The sequence below is a fragment of the Pholcus phalangioides genome, unplaced genomic scaffold, assembly GCF_987345545.1.
Source record: "Pholcus phalangioides strain wild (caught in Gottingen) unplaced genomic scaffold, Ppha-v1.0 ptg000015l_1, whole genome shotgun sequence".
Taxonomy (NCBI): Eukaryota; Metazoa; Arthropoda; class Arachnida; order Araneae; family Pholcidae; genus Pholcus; species Pholcus phalangioides.
In genome coordinates, this window is record NW_028301608.1 from 62,926,347 (window position 1) to 62,951,462 (window position 25,116).

The 25,116-nt window shown below is 32.7% G+C and overlaps 1 protein-coding gene across 4 annotated transcripts in view; it reads left to right on the forward strand.

Annotated features, from left to right (window-relative positions):
- Positions 1-19,866, forward strand: part of app (Palmitoyltransferase app) — a 29,983-nt gene extending 10,117 nt beyond the window's left edge. Inside the window, exons 7-12 of one of the 4 annotated variants that reach the window (XM_089244017.1) lie at positions 203-305; positions 1,869-1,978; positions 2,377-2,461; positions 3,164-3,326; positions 5,231-5,245; positions 7,982-8,185. In XM_089244017.1, coding sequence (XP_089100143.1) covers positions 203-305; positions 1,869-1,978; positions 2,377-2,461; positions 3,164-3,326; positions 5,231-5,245; positions 7,982-8,112 — 607 coding nt within the window. In that variant the 3' untranslated portion in view covers positions 8,113-8,185. Of the gene's footprint in view, positions 1-202; positions 306-1,868; positions 1,979-2,376; positions 2,462-3,163; positions 3,327-5,089; positions 5,246-7,981; positions 8,186-18,949 lie in introns of those variants that run through there. The other 3 variants (XM_089244019.1, XM_089244018.1, XM_089244020.1) reach the window with 3 other exon arrangements.
- Positions 19,867-25,116: the final 5,250 nt, after the last annotated feature.

Genomic DNA, 25,116 nt, shown 5'->3' on the forward strand with positions numbered 1-25,116 from the left:
ATTTTTCTATTTTATTGATAAATTTTAAACTAATCTAAACCGGTTTAAATTCAAATATTTTTATTGCCTGTATTTAAATGAATTATGAAGTACTTTATTTTTGCTAGTGCTTTACTATGCACATGGCAAGGATTAGTGAAACATTATAAATTTATTCTTTCTATAATTTAATTCTTAGTTGTTCCTTGACTATGTTTTCCACTGTTGTTGAAGGCATTGTATGCTTTATATCTGTTTGGTCTATTTTGGGACTAGCAGGCTTTCATACTTACCTGGCTACATCTAACCAAACTACGAACGAAGATGTAAGTGCTCATTCCAAATACTTTTTTGTATAGAAATTACAACCCTGGTACATGGAATTTTAATCTCAATTTTAAACGCTCATAATTACAGTCAGGAAGTTAAGGCAAAATGCCTTTTTTTGCCTGTTGTCAAACTTTTTTTGCAAAAATGCCTTTTTGAATATTTCCTTACATAAATGCTTATTTTAACATTTGTTACAATTATTTGTGAATGTCAGAGGCTGTATTATGTAGAATTCAGATATTTCGAGCATTGAAAACTTCAAACGAATTGCGTTTTTTAAAATCTTCAAAACTCAGTATTAGTCATTGTCAAAAAGCCTCCCATGCCTGCAAATTATATATTAATAATCCTGCCCTATTTAAATGCAAATGGGTAAAAGCGCCTGAGAGAAAACTTGGTGTTGCCATGCATTTACTTAGCTTTTGACAGATGGTGTTGGACATGAATGTTTTTGTTTCAGATGAATATAGCCTATGTATGAGGAAAACTGAGAGATTTGTTTCTTCACATGCTTCACATAACATGTCTTGATCACTCATTGGACTGCATTGTATATGGGTAGCTGACTGATGACTTTCCCAAGAGTTTGTCATAGCTTATACAGGGTGAGGTAAGAGCTGAGAGGGCTCTCGGGGGGCTAAGGGCCCATGCTTTTTAATTTTTTTTTCTCACCGCCAAGAACCACGGCTATTTATTTTAGAAACATATCCAAGTATTCAATTAAACTGAGCAGAGTCGCCCTCAGAGATGTATGACAGGTGTAGCCACACCAGGCTAGGCACTTGAAGGAGTCCCTCATATGTATTAATTTAATTTTTTAAAAATGAATTAAATTTTTACATATTCCTTTAATATTTACTTTAAATATTCCAAATAATATACTAACAAAATTAATGAGAATTATTCGTAACTCGAAGGAGCCCCAGATCATACTCTCTACGGCTCCGTGTCTGATAACGGTGACCCTGGAATATCGACCTAATCTTGGGCGAACCACAAATACTTAATTTTTTTTGGCATGGAATCAATTTGTAATAATTGCATTATTATACCAGTGAACTATAATTGAAGCAGTAGACGAAAATAATGCGACCAATTTTTTGGCAGTTTCCGGACCCATAATATCTTAGCTTTCAGCTATTGTTTCTTTCTTCCATTAATTATAAATGCCTTTTTTATGCCTATTTTAAGCATTTTTAGTACCTTTTTACCTGCCTATTTTGACAATTTTCAATGCCTAAACGTCCAGGCTCTACTCATAATGTAACAAATTTTTATGTGATTCCTCCAACTTTAAAACTTATTTTTAACAAAAAATATTTATTTTTTTAATTATATTATTTCATGTATACCCACAAGCATTCACAACTGGTCTCAGAGGCTCATTCGTTCATCAAGTTATTTTCCCTATTCATCAGGTTAGCATGAGTGCTCTCTGGTTAAGTGGTTGTCATGTTAAAGAGGAGGAAAATGAAAAATATTCAAGTATATATATGCATGAGATGATAATTTTCAATGAAATTTTGTTATGGAAAGTAATTCACATTGTTTATTCATAGATTAAGGGCTTGTTCTCAGCCAAGAGAGGACACGGTGTTTCCAATCCTTACAGTACTGGATCATTTCTTTTAAACTGTATGTCGGTAGTTTGTGGACCTGATCATCCCAGGTGAGAAAGATAAATTTTTTCCCCTAATCTCATTCATAAACACAATTATTTGAAACTGTTAAAATTGTTTTTAGTTCTGAATCTTATATATTTTGTAATTTTTTTCATATTTTAAATTGATTGCTGAATGACTGTTACAGTTCTAATTAAATCTTCTAAAGGTACTTTGAATACAAATGCATAAAATTACAATAGAAATCTACATTATATAATTACTAACATCGCAGGATTTATTGTCTGCTGAACTATTACCTGATATTTTTTGCATTTATCGTTAAATATAATTTTTATGACTGTTGCAATTTCTAGACCACATTTTCTGTTTCAATATTCATGAAACGGGAATTTTAACATTCTTTAAAAATCTAATGAATCTTTTGCATTGTTATGATTTTCAGTTTGATTGATAGAAGAGGAATCTATGTACCAGAAAACATCATTTCTGCCAGAGTGCATTATGGCACAGTCAAGGCTATGCAAAAGGTAATATACAAACCTCTTTCTTCATTTCTGCAACTTTTCGCATAAAATATCTGCTATTTCATAATACAGTACACTCTTGTTGTGAGAGTAGATCAGAGTTTCTCAATCCCTGGGCCATGACATTCTTCTTCAGAATAATTGATGTCACAACCCAGTGACATCAATTATTCCATAGGACAAAATGGTCCACACAATAACAAATCATAGACTGAGATATCTGTAAGGTCATTTTTAAGTAATCAATCAATGTGATATTAGATAATGATTATGTCAATGCTGTGGAATTAATATAGCAATTAATTTTTTACTGATTATCAATTGTTTTAATTTTAATTTACATTGCCACAGGAAATATACAAAAAACAGTAAATTTGAAAAAGTAATTATTTTTGAATAATAAAAATAAGTCAGTAACTTTGATGAATAAATAAAAAATAGGCCCACAGAGCTCTGTAGGTCAAGAAAGGTTGAGAACCGTTGTATTAGACCAATGATTATTTTTTATAAAATGATTTTATTGCAAGATAATACAGTTTTTTTAAACAAAGTATGATTTTATATTGAGTAGAAAATTGAGCACTTTTATCATAAGGTTATGAATAGTCAGAAAATTGCAATATTTTATTGGTCACCCTTTATTAAATTTTATTTCGACTTTTTTCCTCATTTGATTTTGTTTTTATCTTATTTTCAAATTTTTAGAATGTGGTACCTGCTCCGAACCCTGTTGCTGTTCCAACTGAACCTAAAACAAACCAACCTGCCCCAGCCAGTATGTACGGTCCAAAAGGGGTACCAATGACAGTGAACGGTGGATATCACAGTATGGTGAGAGAAAGTTCCTACCAAAACCCTGGACCTCATGGTGAGTAGAGATTATGGAATAGAGATCATAAGAAGAGATGATATATTACATCTGTGAACTAGAGAGAAATTTAATTTATGAATTAAAAAATATAATTTTCCAATCATGAATGTAGCTCACACAAACAGCATATGTAGCATTTTTAAACGTACCACATTTCTTATAGAATAAATGCTACATGGATGTGTTTGCGTGCACTATAGTGAGAAAACACATGAAACATTTGCTTAACATAGTGTAAACACATCAGCATATGAGCTACATTTTCCTATTATTTAACATAACGCTGTTTTAGTTTAAGTTTTCTTATGTTCATAAACGAGTATTTTTAATATGATCAGTATATTAGTTTAAATGCACAATTTGAAACTTAATGAACTGGTACTCAAAAGTAAGAAGATATTTGAGATATTGTTTATTGATACAGTCAGAGCTTGATATATTGGCACTCCCAGGAACTGAACAAAAGTTACTTCATCTGCAGGTTGGTATAATAATAATGTCTAGGACTAGGATTTTTATGACCTAAAAACCAACAAAATATGCTTCATAAAAATGAATTTCTGCCCTAAAAAAACTTGAAACCCTAAAAATATGCTTTTACAAATAGGCTGGCCATATTTCCTTGAGGAAATTATGGAAAATCACCAATCATTGTTCAAATTGGTGCCAAAGGTACACAAATAAAATTACCAATGTCTGCTAATATCACTGAAAAATCACCAATCGTTAAGGTAAGTAAAATTGTCAATTACTGCTGATATTGTCGAAAAATTGCCATTTGTGAGGAATGAAGCTAGTGAAGAGTGAGCTTGGGGGTGGGGGGGGGGGGGATACTCTTCATTGATCTGCTGAAATCTGCAAAATAATGCTATAACATATGAAAATATGCCTTAGAGCATGTTTTGTATGATTTTCAGAACTTATCACATAAAAATAGCGAAATATGCAAAATCATAAAAAAATATGTGAAGTCATAGAAATCCAAGCTCTAATAATGGCTAAATATTTCCATTATGGCCATATAAATGGCTCTGAAATTTCATAGAATATTATTATGAGTGTGGTGGGTTTAATCAGTTTGGTATCAAAATTAAAAGTTTTTGATCAGAAATAATTTAGTGTTTTATTTTGACCTTTATTTCAATATTTTTCACAATTCTTCCTAATTATGTGCTACAGGATATCATGTACTAGCATGTCTTGAGAAAATTCATGTTGAAGTAATGCATGCTTACGTTTATATACAAGATGAGCTGATTCAAAACAATTCTGATGGGTTTATTGAAATTTCCAGCAATCGTTTCTGATCATTATTATTTGGTCCTTTGGACTAAAAACATCTGATTCATTGGATGTTGATTGAATCATTGAATTGGCCACGAAAAATCCAATCAGCTATTTATTATTATCCAATGAAAGGATTTTAAGTATTGTTTATGTGAAATAAAGTTTTAGTTGTGTGTGAATTCTCGTTAAATGAAAATGAAATTTATGTGTCATAATTCTTGGGAAAATTCTAAAATGAAATCTGCATTAGTCTTTTATAAACAGCATAATTTTGTTCTACTATGTTTGCATTAAGTATAGAGTTTAAATATGTCAACCACTTATATGAGATAAGCCTGATGAGATTTTTTTTTTTTTTTTTTTACGTTGCTGTGTTTTACAGTATTGTGTATTAAATATATTGCCTTACGAATAATTTATTTTTACGTGCTTGTCAAGCTTATTTTGTCTTTGTTTATGTTGGAAATATTAAGAACTTTTTATTGCTGCAAACCACTCGAAACATCTGCAATTATGGTGGCATCAATGCATGTACTTCTGTTTCTTTATAAATTGGCAAGCTTGAACGTATCTGTTTTGTCATTAATGTCTGCATATTTCTTTTGCAACTTCAGCATGGATAACTGTTGGTAAGTAAATAAAGCTATTGTGCATGGAAAATTTTATTTGGATGTTAGTTCCGTGATCTGTATGTGGCTACCAATTTTAAATTTGCCTGTTATGCTCAATTTGTCTCTGCTAGTAATGCATATGATTTTTTGCTTGTAATTTCAGTCAATTTTCGTTTATTTTGCTGTATGTTTTCTATGTATTTGTGCTATACATAATTTTTATATTACAATGGATCCCGCTTATAACGTTCCCACTTAGAACATTTTCCAGCCTAGTATGTTTTATTTTTGTGCTCCCCACTCTTACTAATACTCTTTCAGATTTCCAGTTTAAAGTATTTTCTCACTTTCAATGTTTTCCATAACGATCTTTTTAAAAAACGTTATAAGTGGGATCCACTTTGTGTATATTACAGTTGTTAATTTTTGAATAATAATTTTCAATCACAGTGAATTCCCCTTTTAACTCTTTCTGGCACGGTGTCTTCTCACTATGAAGACTATCGGTTTTGGAAAAATGTCTTGCCCTTCAAAGGGTTAATGGACTCTTCACCAAGCACTGTATGAATTACATGTTAGATGATACTCCATGACTTATTTACGTCAGAAAACATATTTTACTAATTTTTCCCATGTTCATTCTCAGATAAATTAAACAAATAAAATTCCAGGATTTTTGTTTACCTTGTAAAAGTTTTGTAGGGGGTGCTTTTTAGTTTTTGGATTATATTTAATAATTTGATAATACTCTGTATCATCCTTTGTTTTGGTCCCATTAATTGTATAGTATAAGCTAGCCGCTTTTCTGTGTGCTTTTCTGCTGCTTTCCAACTCTGAGGTCAGATACAAGCTTAACTCTCATTAACATAACTCACATAAGTGAAGTGACACTTTAGCAACTGCTACTACTTTGCCGCACACCAACTTTGACATATGGCTGTACAGCAATTTACAACAGATAGAGTTAGATCAGAAATGAAGGCAACATTTATAGGTAATCACCCCAGGTTCATCAGAAAAGCACTTGTTATTTATGTTCTTTTCCAAGGATCAAACCTGATGGAAATCTTCATAGTGAAAGACGAGTATCTTATTACAGGGCACGCACTTAGACAATGGCAATTGGCAGATTTTCTTATGCCTATATGTGACTTCAAGATAAAAATATATGGCAGTGAACAAGATGTAAGCAGTTTGTGCTACTGAAACTTTTTTTTTTAAATTTGCAATGTTTCTATACCATTCAGTCATTAACATCTATTCTGATTCTACCAGCTTTCTATCCTGTTTCTTAGAAATATTAGGAAATGGAACATTTACATTGTTATATAAAAAAAAGTTAAAACCTCCACAGTCATATTATTCTGATACACAAATTCAACATTAAGCTCGCTCATTAATTTAAGAAATATATGGAAGATCGGTTTTTCTTTTTTTTTATGGTCACTCTTTATTCTCTGACTAACTTTTTAGTTTAGCGATAGCTTGCTGATGTTATTTTTTTTGTATTAGAATTATCGTATTTTAACATGTATAAGGAACCACCTGAGTTTAATGTATAAGAAACTTAATAACAAGCTCATAAAAATTACTCTCTTCTACAATCATAAATTTATAATAACAAAGAAGTTGACATTGATTTGACACCCTGACTTTTTGGACTTAAAATTTGGAAAAAAAGTTGAAAAGATATATTTATAATACCATCCATGTATAAGAAATCTCCTCCTATTTTTAGACCCAATTTTTGGCAAAGGGGATTCCTTATACACGTTAAAATACTAAAATATGGTAGATATAGTGTTTATGAATTTATTTACCATTCATAAATAGTTTTTTTTTTCTCATAGTCTGTACTTTTTTAAAAAATTGTTTTTGCACTGATACTACTTTTTTTGCTTGATTCATATTATATATTAATGTCATTGTACTTTTTATACAAATACTCATTAACGTTACCATTATTATTTATATGTTTCTATGTATAAATAATAATGCTAACATTAATAACAAGCTCATAAAAATTACTCTCTTCTACAATTATAAATTTGTAATAACAAAGAATTTGACATTGAATTAAGAAAAATATTTTCAGCCTCAACTTCATGTTTGAATTTTTTAATGAGTCAATCTATTTGAGAGACAGACTTGGACAAATTTTTGTATTTGTCATTTCACTCATTCAGTGCTGTGAGAAAAAAAAAATGGGGGGGGGGGGGGATTTCTTTATTGTGCATTTGAATTTGTTTAATTCAGTAATCAAGCTTTCTCATACTTACAATTAATTTAATCGTGCAAATGTACTCCTGCTATCTAGAAATTTTGTTAACCCCCCCCCCCCCCCCCACTTCTCAAGTTATGACAGGGGGGTATGATGAAAAAAAATACCCCTCATTTTAATTGATTTGAATTTACTTCTTTTCCCCATAGCCCCTTTCTATGCAATCAAAAACACCTATTTCCTTTTTTTTGCTAATTATTTTAAAATGAGAATACATGTAAATGACAATTAGTGTTTAAAACAATTAGGAGTTTTTTTAATGTGTTACCACACACTGATAGTGAAACTGCTATTATTTTCGTTGCACTTCAATAAATTTAGTATTTTGAGCTTATTGATTGTATAACTACATAAAGTAATTCAAAGCCACTTGCTGTAAATTCTGCTTATACATTCATCAAGTGTACATTTGGGTAAACATAATAGATTACATGGATTATTCAGATGTATGCTGTTTATTTTTCTTTGTTCAGTAAACCCAGAGGTGTGGCGGCAGCATAGTCAAGTTGTTAAAGCTTTGGACTACAGGGCAAAGCTCATGAGTATGAAAAACGAGGAAGGAGGAGTAAGACCAACACTCCAAGTCCATCCAGCTGAAAAATAGGGAGGACTAGTGTTATGCATTCAAAATAAAGCACATTGTTGATGTTTCACCAAATAATGAACTGTTGCCAATTTTATCATATTCGTTCTTCTTTCTCTGGTGGTTGGGAGGGCTTGATTTATCTGTAAATCATTGAAGTTTTCAACTTTATCAAATGGTGTTTTCGCCATCTGAAATCATCCAGCAACAGGGAAAATAAATTTTTCAGCCAGTCAATGTCTGGAAAGGATTTAAGCTGAGCTGGGCTGTTTTTTTTCCTTTTTTTTGTGAAATTGATTTTGAGAGAAGAAAACAAAAACCCTTTATAAAATCTTTGTCATCCAACATCTTAGCAAGTGGTGTTCACATAAATGTGTTTATTTTTCACTTGAAATTTTGTTGTCGTGCAAAATGACAGTATGTCGAAGTAATTATGTTATTTAGAATGAAAAAAAATTGATCATGTTATAGTTCAAGCATATCCAACGGTTATAGCCATCAGTGGTGCTTTTCAATAATTATTTTTCATTTCTGGACTTTATACAGGAGATGTTTTTAGTGTTTCATTATAGTAGATGTCAATTCTTTCCGAGATACACAAATTTTGGTCTTCCTACCATGCATTTTTAGTTTTTTTTTGCTTCTGAATTGTTAATAGTTTTGTTAGTTTTATTTTTAATTGTACTAATCAGAGATTTACCTTTCCGTATGCACAAGAAATAAAATCCCCCCCCCCCACTTTTTTTTCCTTAAATAATGAATTGTGAATAAGAAATTAAGTGCCATCAAAAGCTTATTGTCTATAAGGGATAAGAACAGTTTAATGGTTAAATTAACTCATATTTCTGATTTATATCTTCTCATTCATAAGCACTGCATAGAAAACCAAAAAATGAAAATTCATTAAACGATTACATTCTTAACATAAATGAGAATTTTTGTTACACATGTCATTAAAAATATGTAAATAATTTTTTTTAGATTCCCTCATTGCAAAAGAATAAATATCATGAAAATTATCCATGAGCATGCTCTGAAAAATATATTTATTTTGGGTTAGTGAATAGAATTTTATAAACGTGCACATCAGCATTCTAATCCACATAGATAATATTCAGAAAGGAAATCTTGATGTATGCTTTCTTCCCTTAACTGTTCTATGTTAAACTCTGAGTCTGTATTTGCAGAACAGGTACAAATATAAGTATTGCATTTATAAGCAGATCTATTTATTTTCAGTTTTGTATTAGATACAGTTTGTATCATAGTTCCCCAACCTTTTTTGTCCCATCGCCCCCTTCTTCGGAAATATTTTTGTCCCATCGCCCCCCCCCCCCTATGCAATGTAACCCATAGGATCCTATGTTATAACTGTAGCTTATACCGCCCCCCCTGGAACATTCTATTGCCCCCGGGGGCACATTAACGCCCACGTTGGGAATCACTGGTTTATATGATACCTCTTTGTTTCTCTTCTCAGTCATGTAACCTGCTTATTTAGTAACTGCAGTGAATGAAAAAAATTAGTATTTGTTGCATAAAATATTTTCTTGTATATAAATGTTTATTACTTTTCACTCTCTCCCCCCTCCCACAAATTATTTTGTTTAAAATGTTCTTTAGTTCTTGATATAGAGTAGCTCATCGTCTCCCTCATTTCTGAGTGATTAACTGCCCTCATTTCGTTCATATGATCATCACAATGGTTTGAACTATTCACATATTTTTTGTTATAAATTTATATCAGAATAATTAAGTTTATAGAATGAGAATGAGTTTCACTTATTTCGAGATTAGACATCACATGTTTCTTCTATGTATTGAAGCTGCCAATAGCTCTCAGAAAACATCACTTTGAACAACATTAAACAGCACTCTAATCGGTCGTTCAAGATTCAGGTTCGGCTTTTGTACAAAATAGTCTGTGCTGATTGAATTAAGAAAGGACTGTAATGAAATTAGGAAAGGAAGCACAATTTTTGATATTGTTTACATTAGTTTGTTAGTTCAGAATTACAAAGGTAACTAACTAATAAAACTGTCCTTCATGCACCTGTGAGATCATTTGAGAAGAGTTTCGTGGAAGTATTTTATGGAAAGTTAGAAAAATAACTGTGTATGCTTTGAATAACAGAGAACTAATTGGAGATATGCATTCTTTGTAGCTTGCATTAGGAGTGTTCTAACAGATATTATAATGCAATTTTTAATGATTTATTTTGCAAATATAGCATCTTTTGAGGAAAAAGATGATAGTTTACATAATTGTTTGTCATGCAAAATTTATATTAGGTTTATTTCTTTGCATTTTTCTGACTGGCAAAAAAAAAATTTCAAGAAAAATTTGGCATAAATTTAACAAAATTCAATGCAGGAAATTGAATGTGAATTAGTGCTTCACACATTATATGTCTTTCTTATTAGTGTCTTTTTTATTGATTATCAATTTTGCACCATGGTTTTAAAGAAATCGAAAACATTTTGTATGAATTATTCAGATTTGCATTAATATTTTTTCATGATCATTCAGTAGAAAAAATATTTATTTTTTACTAATGAGGCGCTACATTTTTGAAGAAGGAGATTTTCTAGTTATTGAAAAAAAATTAAAATTTAATTTGAATTCAAATTTTTTGAAAATAATTGATATCTTTGTAATGATTCTAATATTCATGTTTTCCTAATAACCAAATCTACATCAAGTGCTTCAAAAATTAGTATGATTTAACTGTTAGCTCAACTTTTAATTTGCTTTTTACCAACTCTATTATTGCCAAATATGTGTCCTATGCTTTCTTTTATAAAATTTAATTTATAAAAAAAAAATCTTTTCTTTACTGAGCTTCTGTTTCTGTATTCATTGTTATTTTTTTCATCCATATGCCATGGATTACTTTAGCCATGGATTAACTTTAGTTTAAATAATGTTTCCCTATCAATTTTAAGTTCAGTGTGTGAAAGTATCCAAGATTTTTACTCAGCAGTATTTCTTGAAATTTGTTCAGTTGATGGCTTAACATTGTACAACAGATGTTATTTTTAAAATTATGCTTATATTTTATTTCCTAGTACATTGATGCTTTTAAATTTTCTGTCGAATACTAAAAATCCTCCTCCTACTATATTTTCATAACTTAAATTGTGTTATGATTTTGAACGGGTGAAATGTGTGTTCATGCATGTCATGGTAGACACACATAGTTGGTTTTCTTTTTAAATTATTTGGTACCAGTTAATGCAACCCTCCATCAGGTGGGATAAAATATCTGAGATATATATATCACAAACTAGTTTACGATTGTACTTTTTACCTTGTGCCTGATGGAAAGGTGAATTCTAATTCATGAGCCTTTAAATTACATTGTGAAATCTCACGTGAAGCTTCTTAAAAGATTAGTGGATATATTTTGATCTGTTTCATCAACATGGTGCACACACTCATTAAATTATCCTGTATACAGGGTAGCAAGGAAAGTCTGTAGGTCACATTTTACTGGTGAACCATTGATCCTAGAGGCATACTTCTAATTAGAAAAGTATCCAGATAATGTGTAGACTTCAGATATATATCATTCATATTGCAAGTGATTCATAGTTATTAAAATTAAGAAAATAAAATTTGATATGGGCACCCTGCCCTCAAAAATTCAATTAGAAAGTTTTTGTCCCATCTCTTCTGAGGCCAACAAAAAAAAAAATTAATGTTTCTGTATAAAATATTCACTGAGATATTTGAATTCAAAAATTGAAGTAATTGTCCATCAAGTGTCCATCCCTGCTCCACATATCTTGCTATGTATGTGCAGACGATTTGAAATTTTTCCGGATCATAAAAGATTTTCAGTCTGCCTATAACCTTTAACTGGCATGTGATCATTGTTTGATATGGAGTGAACAAAATTCACTGCCTATATTCTTAGATAAAACATTTGTGTTAAACATTGGGATCAATAATCCTGAATGTCAATATTTTCTAAATAATTGTGTAATAAAAGCAGTAGCCATACATATTCTGACCTAGAAGTGGATATAGACCAGACTCTTTATAATGTCCAGCGATATAAAAAAAATTGTGAGCAGAAGCAACTTTGTTGCTTGCATAATAAGAAGGTGCTATTCATGGATAAGAAGGTGTAGACTGATTAATGACTTGAGACTGCTGTTTAAAATTGTCTATGGTCTAACCTGTACTCTTTCATCAAACATAAAGTTCATGAACTCTTGCACCAGAAGTCACCAGCTGTGCATACATATTCCATTTGCGAGAAGGAAGCAATTACAGTATTCATTTTTATGTCGGGTTGGTAGAGTTTGGAATAGACTTTTACCCAATCTTGTTTGTACATTGACATATGCATTAAGAAAAGTGGTTTGCTTTGCAAAAGACTATCAAGCTTTGATATTTCAAGTTTATTGATCAGATACCCATTTTAATTTAATGCCCTCATGTATGGACAGTATGTCATTATTTGCTCTTTTTCTTTTCTGTAATGTAAGTGCAACCAGCCTTTTGTGGCGAAAATAAATGAAAAGTTAACATTTTTATTTCAATAACTACTCAAAACCCCTCACAACATGAATGATTTATCTGAGTACTATTGTTTGGATACTTATACTACTACACATTATTTGGATACTTTTAGTAGTTGGAAGTATGCTTCTAGGATTAATGGTTCACCAGTAAAAAATACCATACATCTTGTTACCTATGCACCCTGTATATTGATGTGAAATAATTTTTTTTTTAAATTCAAACCCATTGATTCAACTTGATTTTGGGTTAATGTAAGTTTTATTTCATTAATATAATTTTTATTGCTTCACTGAAGGTGAGGAAAAATATATTTTCTCACACACACAAAATATTATTTTGAGAAAATTAAACTACACTACATTTCTGAGAAAAAGAACTACATTCTCAGCTAAACATTTTGAAATATATTTTTATAGTCAGCAATTTAATTAATTCTCTAAGGAATGAGAATGATTGAATGCTTTTGGCAGTGATTCCCAAATGGTTTGCTGCAAAATATTTTAGGGGTAAAACTGTATCGAATATAGCTATGATACTGTGATTTCTAACCAGTGTGTCACAGTGATATTTTATGCTGCTGAAGAGTCCCAAGATCAAGTTAGGGTGCCATGAATTTTTGAAACTTCCAAGAGTGCCTCAAACATTAAAAAGTTTGGGAATCCCCGGGCATATAGGCATAATGACTATCGGTGCTGGTATTCTGGGTGCATTGGGTGTGTAGTTAACTTTGTTTTTGAGATTATATAGTCTGCTATATCATATTCTTGAACTTAATTCCATGAAATGTCATAGATTTTCATTCATAAACTTCACATGGTAATTGAGTTACATGATTCTTTGTGAGTAAAAAATGTTTTAATATCTATATTTTACTTCAAAGTAGTAAACAGAGTTTAGAGTTGTCTTTAGACTGCTAAAATAGTCCACAATGTCATTTTCTAATGTTTTTAATGTTTGATCTGATAGAGACATAAAATAGTTTTATGTCTTTTAGTTGTAGTTAATTCATTGTTGATGATGATTCAGTATCACATATTAGAAAAGAAAGAAAATCTATAAATAAATAGTAATAGATTTTCTAAATAATAGTAAATGACGTGAAAAATTATTTTAATAATTATACATAAACATTGAACTGATTGTAATAAATATTGTTAAATAAACATAAAAAAAATTATGTATAATAATTTCGATAAAATAATTTGCTTGAAAATGAACTATCTTTAACATTTTTACAATGGTTGAGCATAATTTTATTTGTAGATTTTAATATCTATGAAGGTAATAATCTCTAAATTCTTTCCAAAGTTTGTTTCTATTTTAAGGCTGCATTCATTGGCCTCTGATTAAACAGATCCTGGTTAAGGGCATGCATTTTTATTATGAGTATTGAAATATGCTTCTTCAAATTATCAGTAGCTACACACTTTCCAAGTAGTTTTGCTGCAGAATCAAAGAAAATGTGATGAACACTGAAAACAGAATATGCAGTAATCTAGTCTATAATACAAAAATTGTTAATAGATGCTTAACCCTATAACCTGATGCTCATATACAATATATATGAATATATCAGTAAATCTCTTCTCTTAGGGCAAGGGAACAGATATTTTCTGGATATTATTCTGAGTTGAACTTGGAAAGAAAAGTCATCTGGTCTCCGCCAACACTTTTTTGTCCCCCCCCCCCTCCCGAAAACCAGATGGCTTTTCTTTCCAAGTTCACCTCAGCATAATATCCAGAAAATATCTATTTGCTTGATATATTGGGCTGAGATAAAGCCATCCATCTCTCCCTTCTGCTAGTTAGTTGTCAAAAAAAATTATAGTTCATTTCTTTTCATGACAAGCAAGAAATAAATCTACAGATTTCCTTGTTCACTTTGAAACTAAACAAACCTTACTAATTTTTCTTCAAATCTCTGACTATCAACATAGTGGTTTTTTTTCTACACTCATGTCCATAAATTGAGGATAATGCCAGCTCCGGCAAATAAAGGTTCAGAAACAAAACAAATGTTACTTATTCATAAAGCCCATTTATTAAACAAAAGATAAAGAGCAAAAACGATGGTGTATGTATGATACCATTCATAAAAACTATGATTTTTGCTCCCTGGAGCAATTGTAAAAAATATCTCCTTTACAAAAACTTACTATTACATGATTGGCATGATGGTTAATACATTGTATGTCTCCCATGTGATGAAATACAGTCCGTAAAACGCCTAGGCATGCTGAGTATCAAATTATCGATCTGATCTTGGGGAAGATCACTCCACTCAGCAAGCAATGCTTTCCGAAGTTCCGGTACACATGTAGGAGGTGGTTGACGGGCTGCAACTCATCGGCCAAGCATGTCCCACACATGCCCTGTCGGATTCAAGTCAGGTGAGAATGCTGGCCATTCCATACGGGTTATATCCTCAGATTCAAGGCATTCGTTTACGATGTTTGCTCAGTGAGGACGGGTGTTGTCATCCATAAACACAAATTCTGCGCCCATGGCGCCCCTAAACAAACGAACATGTTGTTCCAGAATGGTGTCCTGATAAATTTGGGCTTTCATGGTTCCGGTTTAAACATGCAGATCTGTTCTGGAACCCAGTATAATTCCACCCCAAACGAGCAATGCTGCACCACTGTAACGGTGTCCTTGACTCGTCGGAAAACATCACACAAGCCCACTGTGACAATGTCCACATTGCATGTTCTCTACTCCAGGCTAATCGCTGCCGACAGTGAGTTGCTGTGAGCGGAACACATCTGACAGGCCTGCGAGTATATAGACCAATATCTCCCAAACGTCTGTACACGATTTGCCTTGAAACTGTGGTACCCGTGGCTGCAGATAGCTGACGAGACAGGTCGGATGCTGTGCTCTGTCTGCTTCTTTTGGCAGTTACTGCCAAGTACCGGTCTTCATTCGGCGTTGTAACTCGGGGGCGACCTGTACTGTAATGTCTACTGACATTTCCGTTATCTTGGAATCGTTGCCAAAGTCTAGAGATGACACTTTGGGCAATTCCAAGTTCCTCGGATACTTCCATCTGAGTACGCCCACATTCCAGGCGGCCGATAATTCTACCACGTAAAAAATCATCGACATGCGTCCTCTGTGTCATAACTATTCGCTTATGGCACTGAGCGCTTACAGAACTCTTGTGAACAATTTCACTTCTTTGCCACCATTCCTTATATACCCCCCCCCCCTCTTACACTCTCGTCATTGTGACTATCGGCATCATCTAGTGGCTTCCTGAAATTTGCATATCATTCTTGCAGATGTGTGTGATAATTCTACAGGTGAAATTTTTACTTTAGATTTCGATTTCCGTGTGATTCCGAATTATCTTTAATTTATGGACATGAGTGTATATGATCTATGCACATACTTTTTTATTTCAAGTATTTTTAATTGCAAAACAGTCATGTTCTCAATAATGTGCTAATTAATTTTCAAGTAATAAATTTGCCAAATTAGTTTTAGCAGAAATTTTTTTTTCAAACTGTTAATGTTATGAGAAGGAAAACATGGTTTATATTACGGTTTTGCTAAATTTGATGAATTTTGTTCATACATTGCAAATTTATCACATTTACCTGTGATTATGTATCATTTTAAGCTCACATTGGTAAATATGATAAATTGGCAATAAATTACTTAAATTTGCCAGATATCATGCATAAATTTCAGTCTAGGATGATGAATTGGCTCAGTAATGTTGGTTTTGTTTACACATGCTGATATATACAGTCAAATCCCATTGTAGATCCCCCAATTTAGCGACAACCCCACTTAGCACGAAAATGTTTTAGTGAAGAAATCTTCCACATATGAGGATTAAGGATTATACACGCTACTTCGTGATTCAATATAATGCCAAACTCATAGTGCCAGAAATCTGTAAGACCAACGGTGGCGCTGCATCTGGGTTCGACTGTATATATATATGTACAAAACTGACATTACAAGCATGAGGAAAATATTTTATGTTTTAATCTTCTTCACTCTTACTTTAATTCAATTTTTATGAAAAAATATTTCTAGTGTACATTTCACTTGTGATCAAAACTCATAAATGGCTAAACAAAAGCGATATTTTGATATGATTTGTCCATGTTTATCAAACTTATCAACCTCACATTTGGGAATTATGCGTAATCTCTAGTAGAAGTGATAAAATGTTGTGAAATTTATCAAACTTACCGAGATGATCGGTGATTATGCAAAATAGCTAGCAGTTATGCATAATTATCACTTTATCACATTTACTATAACGTATGCATAAAAAATAAAAGATTCAACTAATTGCTGGCGTCACTTGGAATGCACTTGCACAAATTTACTATAATTTTATATTTCACAGTCAATTACTTGCTTATACTACTTAATGACCATTAAAAATTGCCTAATAGGTTTTATAATCATCACTATCATCAATTTGAAGAACAAACAAATGATTATCAGTGAATCCATCTTTTAATCAACACTTGGATTTGTTTTTTTCTTTTCATTAAAGTGTTAATTTTGAATTTTAATGTGTTCATGAAAGATCATGCATTACCATGTGGAACTTATGAAGATATTTCAATAGTAATTTCAATGAACCGACTGCAAGATGTTTAAATAATTTTTTTTTTTGGGCTCTTGATATTGTTGCATGCTTTTCGAAATTCTCATATAAACTTCAATGCATTTTCTCGTTTTTATGAAGTATTTTAAAGTGTTATTTTTAATGGTACAATGTCTGTGAGTTTCTAATAGGAATGTATAGAAGAAAGTATGTGTAAAGACATAATATATGATGGATGGAGTCATTTGTTATGGGTTGTAGATGTGCTATAATTATCGTGTTTGGATATTAAGATTTTTTATAAGCTTGTTTATTATGTCTTGGTGCTAGTGTTTGTTTGGAATAAATTTTCTATCCACACATCTTTAAAAAGAAAATATATGTACATATAACACAGTGTGTTTCCCCATCCAACCTTGAAGAATGTGTGAAAAAAATCTTTTGTTTTTGAAAGTGCTCATTGTAACCAAATTCGTGGTTTGTTTAATATGCTCTAACACAGCCATTTATATGAGCCTTGGTGTATTATAAGCTCTAACAAAATGGATGACAATACAGGGAGGAGGCAGCATTAATGATATGAGCTAATGATTAATCTAATATTTATGTTCTGCCGCTATCGTGCCCCTCACCCCCCCTTCTCAGCCCATCCCTGCTGATGACACAAATTTAGGCATGCACATAGTATCCTTAAATTAGTCTCCCACTTAAATCCTTTTTCTCCCATTGAAAATTCTCCTGATATATCACAAATAATTATCTATATATATATTTATATATTTCTTTTATGTATATATTTCTTCTCTCGTGTTTAACTTAGTTCAATTAATATTAATGAAACTTTCATAAAATTTATTGAACAATTTATATTTTTTGCAACTGTTAATGTCCTTTCTAATAACTTGCATCTTCATGAGATATTTGAGAATACCACTGATTGATGAGAACTCATCTGCCTGACATACTAGCTGTTTGTGTTGAAATAGAACTACTGTTGTCAATTCTTCTAATAGAGACGTGCACAAAAATTCTATAACATGCCTGTCTTCAAAAAATGTGCTTTATCTTCATATATAATAAATTCATCTTCATTTTTTTTTTCACTGATTTAAAGGAAAAAAAATCATTTTATCTTCCATCAATTTGTCTGTGGAAACAAGATAATGTATAATAACAGTAATGTAAACAGAAGAAAGGTTTGTGGGCTGAAAATGGGCAGGTTTCAACCTGTCTAAAGCAACCCTGACTGATTGCATTCTTGACCTCATCCCTAGTGATAAGGCATCATCAGATATTGCCTAATCTGAATTAGACAATTTTGATGATTTTGCTGGTACCACAAGTCTAAGATTTTCTAACAACTTAGAAATCACAGCGTATGTATGTGTTTTTTTCTCCTTTGTGGGTGTTGCTTCAATGTGGTTGTTGTGGAATGATGACAACCTCTAGCATTAGGGGCAAATTGACTAGAAAATAAACTCTCATTTACTTCTGTGGAATTTTTGATTGATGATGGGCCCCCAAATGAATGAACCTTACAGATCTTATGTTTAATTTAGCTATTCAGACTATTTGTGTTTGATTTGTTCTTCTATAATCTTTTACTTCATACTTTCCACATTTTTATCCCTTGGAAAATTTCAGATTTTGTTTCAATTATTTTGTTTTAATCTATTTTTTGTTCACACTTTTTTTATGTTCATTTATTTAATTATTTATATTTCCTTCCTTTGCCGGCCTCCCCTTAGTCACAACATCACCAACCACAACACCATCAAGCACTAAAGTACCAGTAGCCGTTGTACCTCCACAGACAAGACAAGCAGTCACTCCAGAGCTCAGTGCCAAATCCCTGTCCCTCATTTCATCGCAAAAAGACCAGGATGCGAATGAAGTTGGGAGCCAGCTCTCTCTGCTGAAACAAAGTGCAGTGTAATAATAAATGTTGAATCGTACGTACATAAAACAAAACAGAATTCAAAATAACGAAAATGGCATTTTGACTTTGCCATTTTTCCCAGTGTATGTATTATTCCTGAACCGATGCTTATATAGAAGTAGTGTTTTATAGTTAATGTGTATGAAGGGCATATTGTATGTACTATCCATTTGTTCTCCTCCTCACCCCTCCCTCCCCCCCCCCCCCACTCTGCTCTTAACGGGTGCCATTCAAGACAAAAAAAAACAATTATTTCATATCAAATATGTTTGTCTTCAGTGGAAATTGTACATATTATATGTAATTAAAAGAAAACAATTATATAATCAGCATATTTGTGTGTATGTGGACCTTCAGAAAATCACATGTTTTTCTGCTTATGATGTATGGACGCATTTTTTTTTTCGGTGGTTTTTGACTTTTTTTTTTGTAAATATGTATTTTATAAGAATCATTACACAAATATAACTCTGCAGCTAATTCTAATCTCTATGTGATATGTTGATTTCTATATGTGCCTAATTCGGCATGATTTTTGATTCACTTTATGTTTTTTTTAATGATGTACTTAACCACACATAGTTTGCTTTCTTTATGACGGAAGAAAAACAAAATATTTATTTTATTCGTGAGATGGAGATTGACTTTTTTTTTCTTTCTTCACTCTCAATTGTCATTGCCGATAATAGCTGTGCAAATAAAATTGATTTTTATTTTAGATTTAAACAATTTTTTTGAGTTTGTGCCTTCGGCTGCTCAGTAAAACATTCATCCAGCTATGCAAGAATTTATTTGGAAAAAAGTTTCAGATTTATGTACTAATGTGTAGATTTTTTTTTAATTTATTATAGGCACACATAATTTGAAAAACCTAATATTCTTAAAACAAATTAACATCAGTTTTACAATTTGTTTGAATTTAATCGAGATAACTGACATTGTGCATGTCCCATCAAGACTGCATACTCTGCTCAACAAGAATGTTTTGAAATATTCGTAAAGTTTCGAAAGAACAATTCAACTATGATCCATAATTTTATCATTCTAGTGGTCTTCAAGAACATTGTTTCATGGTTTTCAAACACCACATAGTTTGAACACATGTAGACAAATGGCGCAGCACTATTATAACACAAAACCTGCATGACTCTGACAATATTTTGGGTCTATACTTCTGACACCTTTGGATCATGTTATATATACACGCAAAACATGTTCCTGCATGTACCAATTTTGTTGGAAATTCTCCAGATAAATGTTTACAAGGTGCATGTACAGTTAAGTAGTAGTCCACACGTGAACTTTGATACTTTGAGAAACAAAGTATATCTTCCCATAATTTGTTACTTTTATAACTAATAATAGGAGACTGTTTGTCAGGTTCTTTTTAAAAGAATTTGTGAATCTTCCACTCACAGGTACACACCATTTGTTGTTTATAGAAAAATTATTTTTTTAAATATTTTTATATTTCAACCCTTCTCATGGCAAATAAGGCTGTAAATAATATGTGGTGGTCTACAGTTTTATCCAAAATGTAACAGTGAAAAGTAATTTCACTCCTCTCCTAAATTTTGAGGGACACATTTTTGTAAAATGAGGGATATATATTTTTTTAACAGCAAGAAATATATAAAATCTCAAATTATTATGCATGGGTTTTTTTTACTTCAAAATTTATATTCAAACACTATTTGATTTTTGAAGCATTATATTGGCTTGTATTTTCTTTGAGCTCATCTCTTCCTTAGAAATCATGTGTAAAGTTTAGAATACAGCCAAATCAGTTCCATTTACTTATGCTGCTGCATCTTTCGCGCACTATCCAAATGCAATGTGGAGCAACAAGATATGCTTCTTGATCAACAGATGATTGATGTTGCAAGAAAGAAAAATGTGTAAAATTTGCTGTATCATGTAGTATAACTGTGTTAGATATTCCTCCAGCTAATTTGCTTCATAAGACATTTTATTTGCACAACATTTGTAAGATTCTGTTTTTGATACATCACCAAAAAGAAATTAATATGATATTTTACAAGTTTTTTGCAGAAGTAATCATCAAGTAAATAGCGTATTGATTTTCCGTTGTACCGTTAAAAGTATTACTGCTTTTTTTTCTCTTTTTAACAAAGCTAACGTAAATTCGTAAATTTTAGGTACTTTTCATGATTTATGATAGATCATGATAATTATGACTAGATACAAATATTCATGACTGGATACAAATATTCATGGCACTTATTTATTTTCAGTTTCCTGTATGTTTTGTCTGACTACAGATTAGCTGTAGGTTTTTTCCCTACTTAGAGCAAGTTAGTAAGCAATTTCAGGAAAAATTGATAATTTTTTTTTCAAAAATTAATGGCTTTTTAGCATAAATTACTGCGTGAAAGTGAACAGCGGTGTATTGGTTATTCATAATCCCCAATTGTCCCAATAAAGAAATCTTGATTTGAAATTTCACTACATCTATCACTTTCACCAGCGATTACGCATAATTCAGAAATAAAAATGGAAAGTGTGATAAATATGTACAAATTTATAACCACCTTTTCATTAAACCAATTAATTATTTCTTCCGTACACGATACGCGCACTACGCACATTTTGGAATAAAAATTGAATTAAATTAAAGTAAGTGTGAAAAGAAGATAACATTCATAACAACATTATCAATCTTGTAATGTTGACTTTCTTCACATGTGCAAACAAAACTAACATTACCATTCGGGATCGCCATACTGGACCATAGTTATGTTCCGTTAATCAAGTAATTGATTGTCGGATTATATTTACCAAAACGAGCTTGGGATTATACATAATCACCATTGAATATGATAAAGTCTTTATTAATGAACAAAAATTAATAAATTAGAGTTTTGAAAAAAAGAGAGTGATTTTTTACTGTCTGCTAGTGGGGAATGAAATTCATTAAATCCGTATTCCACATGACTTGGGGATCAGAAAAGTGTCCGCTAACGGTGGTTCCACTGTATTTACTAACACGAGCTTAGAATTATACATAATCTTATTTGAATATGATAAATTCTGGGTTTATGACCTAAACTTAATAAAAGAGTGCTGATTTTACTGTCCGCTAACGGGGAGTGAAATACATTAAAGTCCACAAGACCGGGGATCAGAAAAGTGTTCGTTCCGGAAGGCTCCTCTGCTCTGTAGCACTAGGGCCTCAGAAAAATCACTTGGCCCGCGTGCCATGATGCTCTTAAGACGGCCCTGTTTTCATGTAGTTTAGGAGTGATTGAGCTAAAAGTTGCTGGACGTCCAGTGTGTATGGGATTTGAGAGCGTTCGCATAGAAGTGTGCATCGTATATTCATTAGGGCCTCCTCACACGGGGAAACTAAAATCGAAGTCGAGTTGCCCGTTCTTCCTCACATGACGCTACTAAAAAGAAACTCAAAGCCCGGGAAAATGAGTAAAAACGACTCAGTGTTTAGTTCACCTCCTTTTCTTCCTCTGCATTATGAACCAGGGTAGGAAAAAAAATTTTTTTAGTTATTCCAGCAGCGAGAGAGATGGTGATATTTTATTATAATTATAAATAATTATCATCCTATACTATATTATTTCCAGAGAAAAAGAGTGAATCAAAACGAAAAATAAGGGTACATCCATTTCACCCATATCCTTGAATAGGGCCCCCAAACCAGACTTCACAGGCCCTTCTGTAGTGAATTTATAACATGAAAAAACAAAAATGGTAGTGATTTTTTTGTGCCAGGCCCCACCGCTTCTGGCTAAAAAATTATTTTTTGTCGGCCCCACCCTTGTGGAGACCATGGGTACATCCATTTATTGACGTACAACAATTATTCGTTACGGCCAACGGGACTTTGGTTTCCTTTCTAATTCCGTAGAAGGCAATTAATTGATTACCTGCGAGAGTGACTGGTAATAATCCGTAAGGTAAGTCAAATTCATTCGCACACACACGTTGTAAATAGTAAATATCCATTAGCGGGAGGCAGTTCAATAAAAGAAGCTTTATTTCGATAACAGCAAACCACGTTGTTGTACTGTATCGAGAGAAAAATAACAAAAGGGGAAATGGAGTTTTTGTACATCCTTCCACACGCACGTGTGTATGTGACATATTTAGTATTTATATCCAGTCGAGGTGAAATAATGGAGGCCTGCATCGGGGGAGAATTTCTTTTTAAAAATACCTTAAATCCACCGCGTGGTCATTCCCATCGAACAAGCTAACCCGCGAAAATACGAAGGAATTCTAGACGGTTGTGGAACTAAATGTTGGAATTCGACTAGCATGCGAGTCACCAAGTGACTCTGTTGCGTAGGGTATTTTGTCACCAATACGGAAATATCCTAGTGTGAGGAACTCTGTAGAAATGTACGTGCTGATCCGCTGGATACGTTGTTCAGTTGCCAAACTTCGGTATCCCCGTGTGAGGAAACCCTTATCACTATAAGTTTATTTGCGGATAAAGCAGGGTCAAAGGTGGATTCGACTTATCTAATGTATATATGAATTGACATCATCATCATCGTGCCCCCCCCCCCAGACTTCCAAGTCAATCCCCGCCTATGGGGTAACTTGAGTCTCTCCCCCCCCCCCCCCCACGTTTCGATGCTTATGCCGAACGTAGTGAATGCATGGGATAAGTTGGCTGTGGTGTACGTCAGATTAAGGCAATCTTGAAATCCCTAGCGGACTCATCATCTGTCATTAATGCGCTTAACGTGGAGGTGTGTCTGGTCTTTCTCTCATTAATGCGCAGTGATCCAGCACCTACTAGAGATAGACTTCCGCAGTCTGCTTGTAACGTCAGTAAGTAGTCCATTTTCCCTCAGAATATTCAGGGGGAAAAAATTCCCTGCTCGTGCCAGTCAAAAAAAACTTCACGTCAGGTTTCACTACACGTACACGCACATTCCCGCATGCACCGATTCGTTGGGGGTTCTGGGGGGGGTGTCTAAGATGGGGCCCATATATTCCGATTCCTTTCATCGTTAGGATTGCCATAGCTAACCACAATTGTCACCAAAAAAAAAGTGACGTACGAGTTGCATCACTATAATCGTATTTTCAATTTGAAAAAAAAAATAATCTTGTTCCAGTTGATAAAACGAGTAGTTTTTTATGGAAACAAGAAGATAACGAAACATTGAGGAAGGAAAAATAATGTGCCCACGCCCATGAAAACGGGATGCATGAGCTGAGATTTAAAATTTTGCCGAATTCTCGCCAAAAAAAGTTGCCAAACGTGTAAATAATTGCCAACACTGTAATGCTGTTAAATCGTGGAAGACAGAGGGCCTATTATAAATCACAGTGTATTAAAATAAAATTCACGAGACAAACGCTGGACATGACAAACAAGTGAGATAAATATGTCCTCTCCACTTTGTTAATACAAGATTATTCCTCAAAAGACTGGTTATTTTTAGAGATGACGTTTACAAGGAAGAAGATTCATCGCTGCCCCCACGGGGATTCGAACCCCGGTCTTTCGTACGCCGGACGAGTGCTCTACCAACTAAACTATACGGAAACAGATGTTTCTCACGTGGAGCGTTATGAGAAACCGGGGTTTGAGTCCCCGTTGGGGCAGATGAATTTTCTTTCTTGTAACCATCATCTCTAAAAATAACTAGATGGAATATTTATTCATTCAATTATCATAAAATTCATCATTGATTTCAATGAAAAATAATATTCGAATGAACTGCTTTGCAGAACGGGCATTTTAATTGAAAGTTTGTCTTATTTTCACGTATTTTTCACTATTCAATGTTACATGCATTACGTAAAACAATGTTAGTATGCTTTTGATAGATAGATATAGATAGATTAACGTCCTCTATGCCTATGCTTTTGATATGGTCGCGAAAGCTCGAAAGCACGTGTTAACGAAAATATCGAGATAGTCAAAACTACAGTAAAATTCCAAAAAAAGGGGTAATATGGTCACGCAATCTCTACATTCTA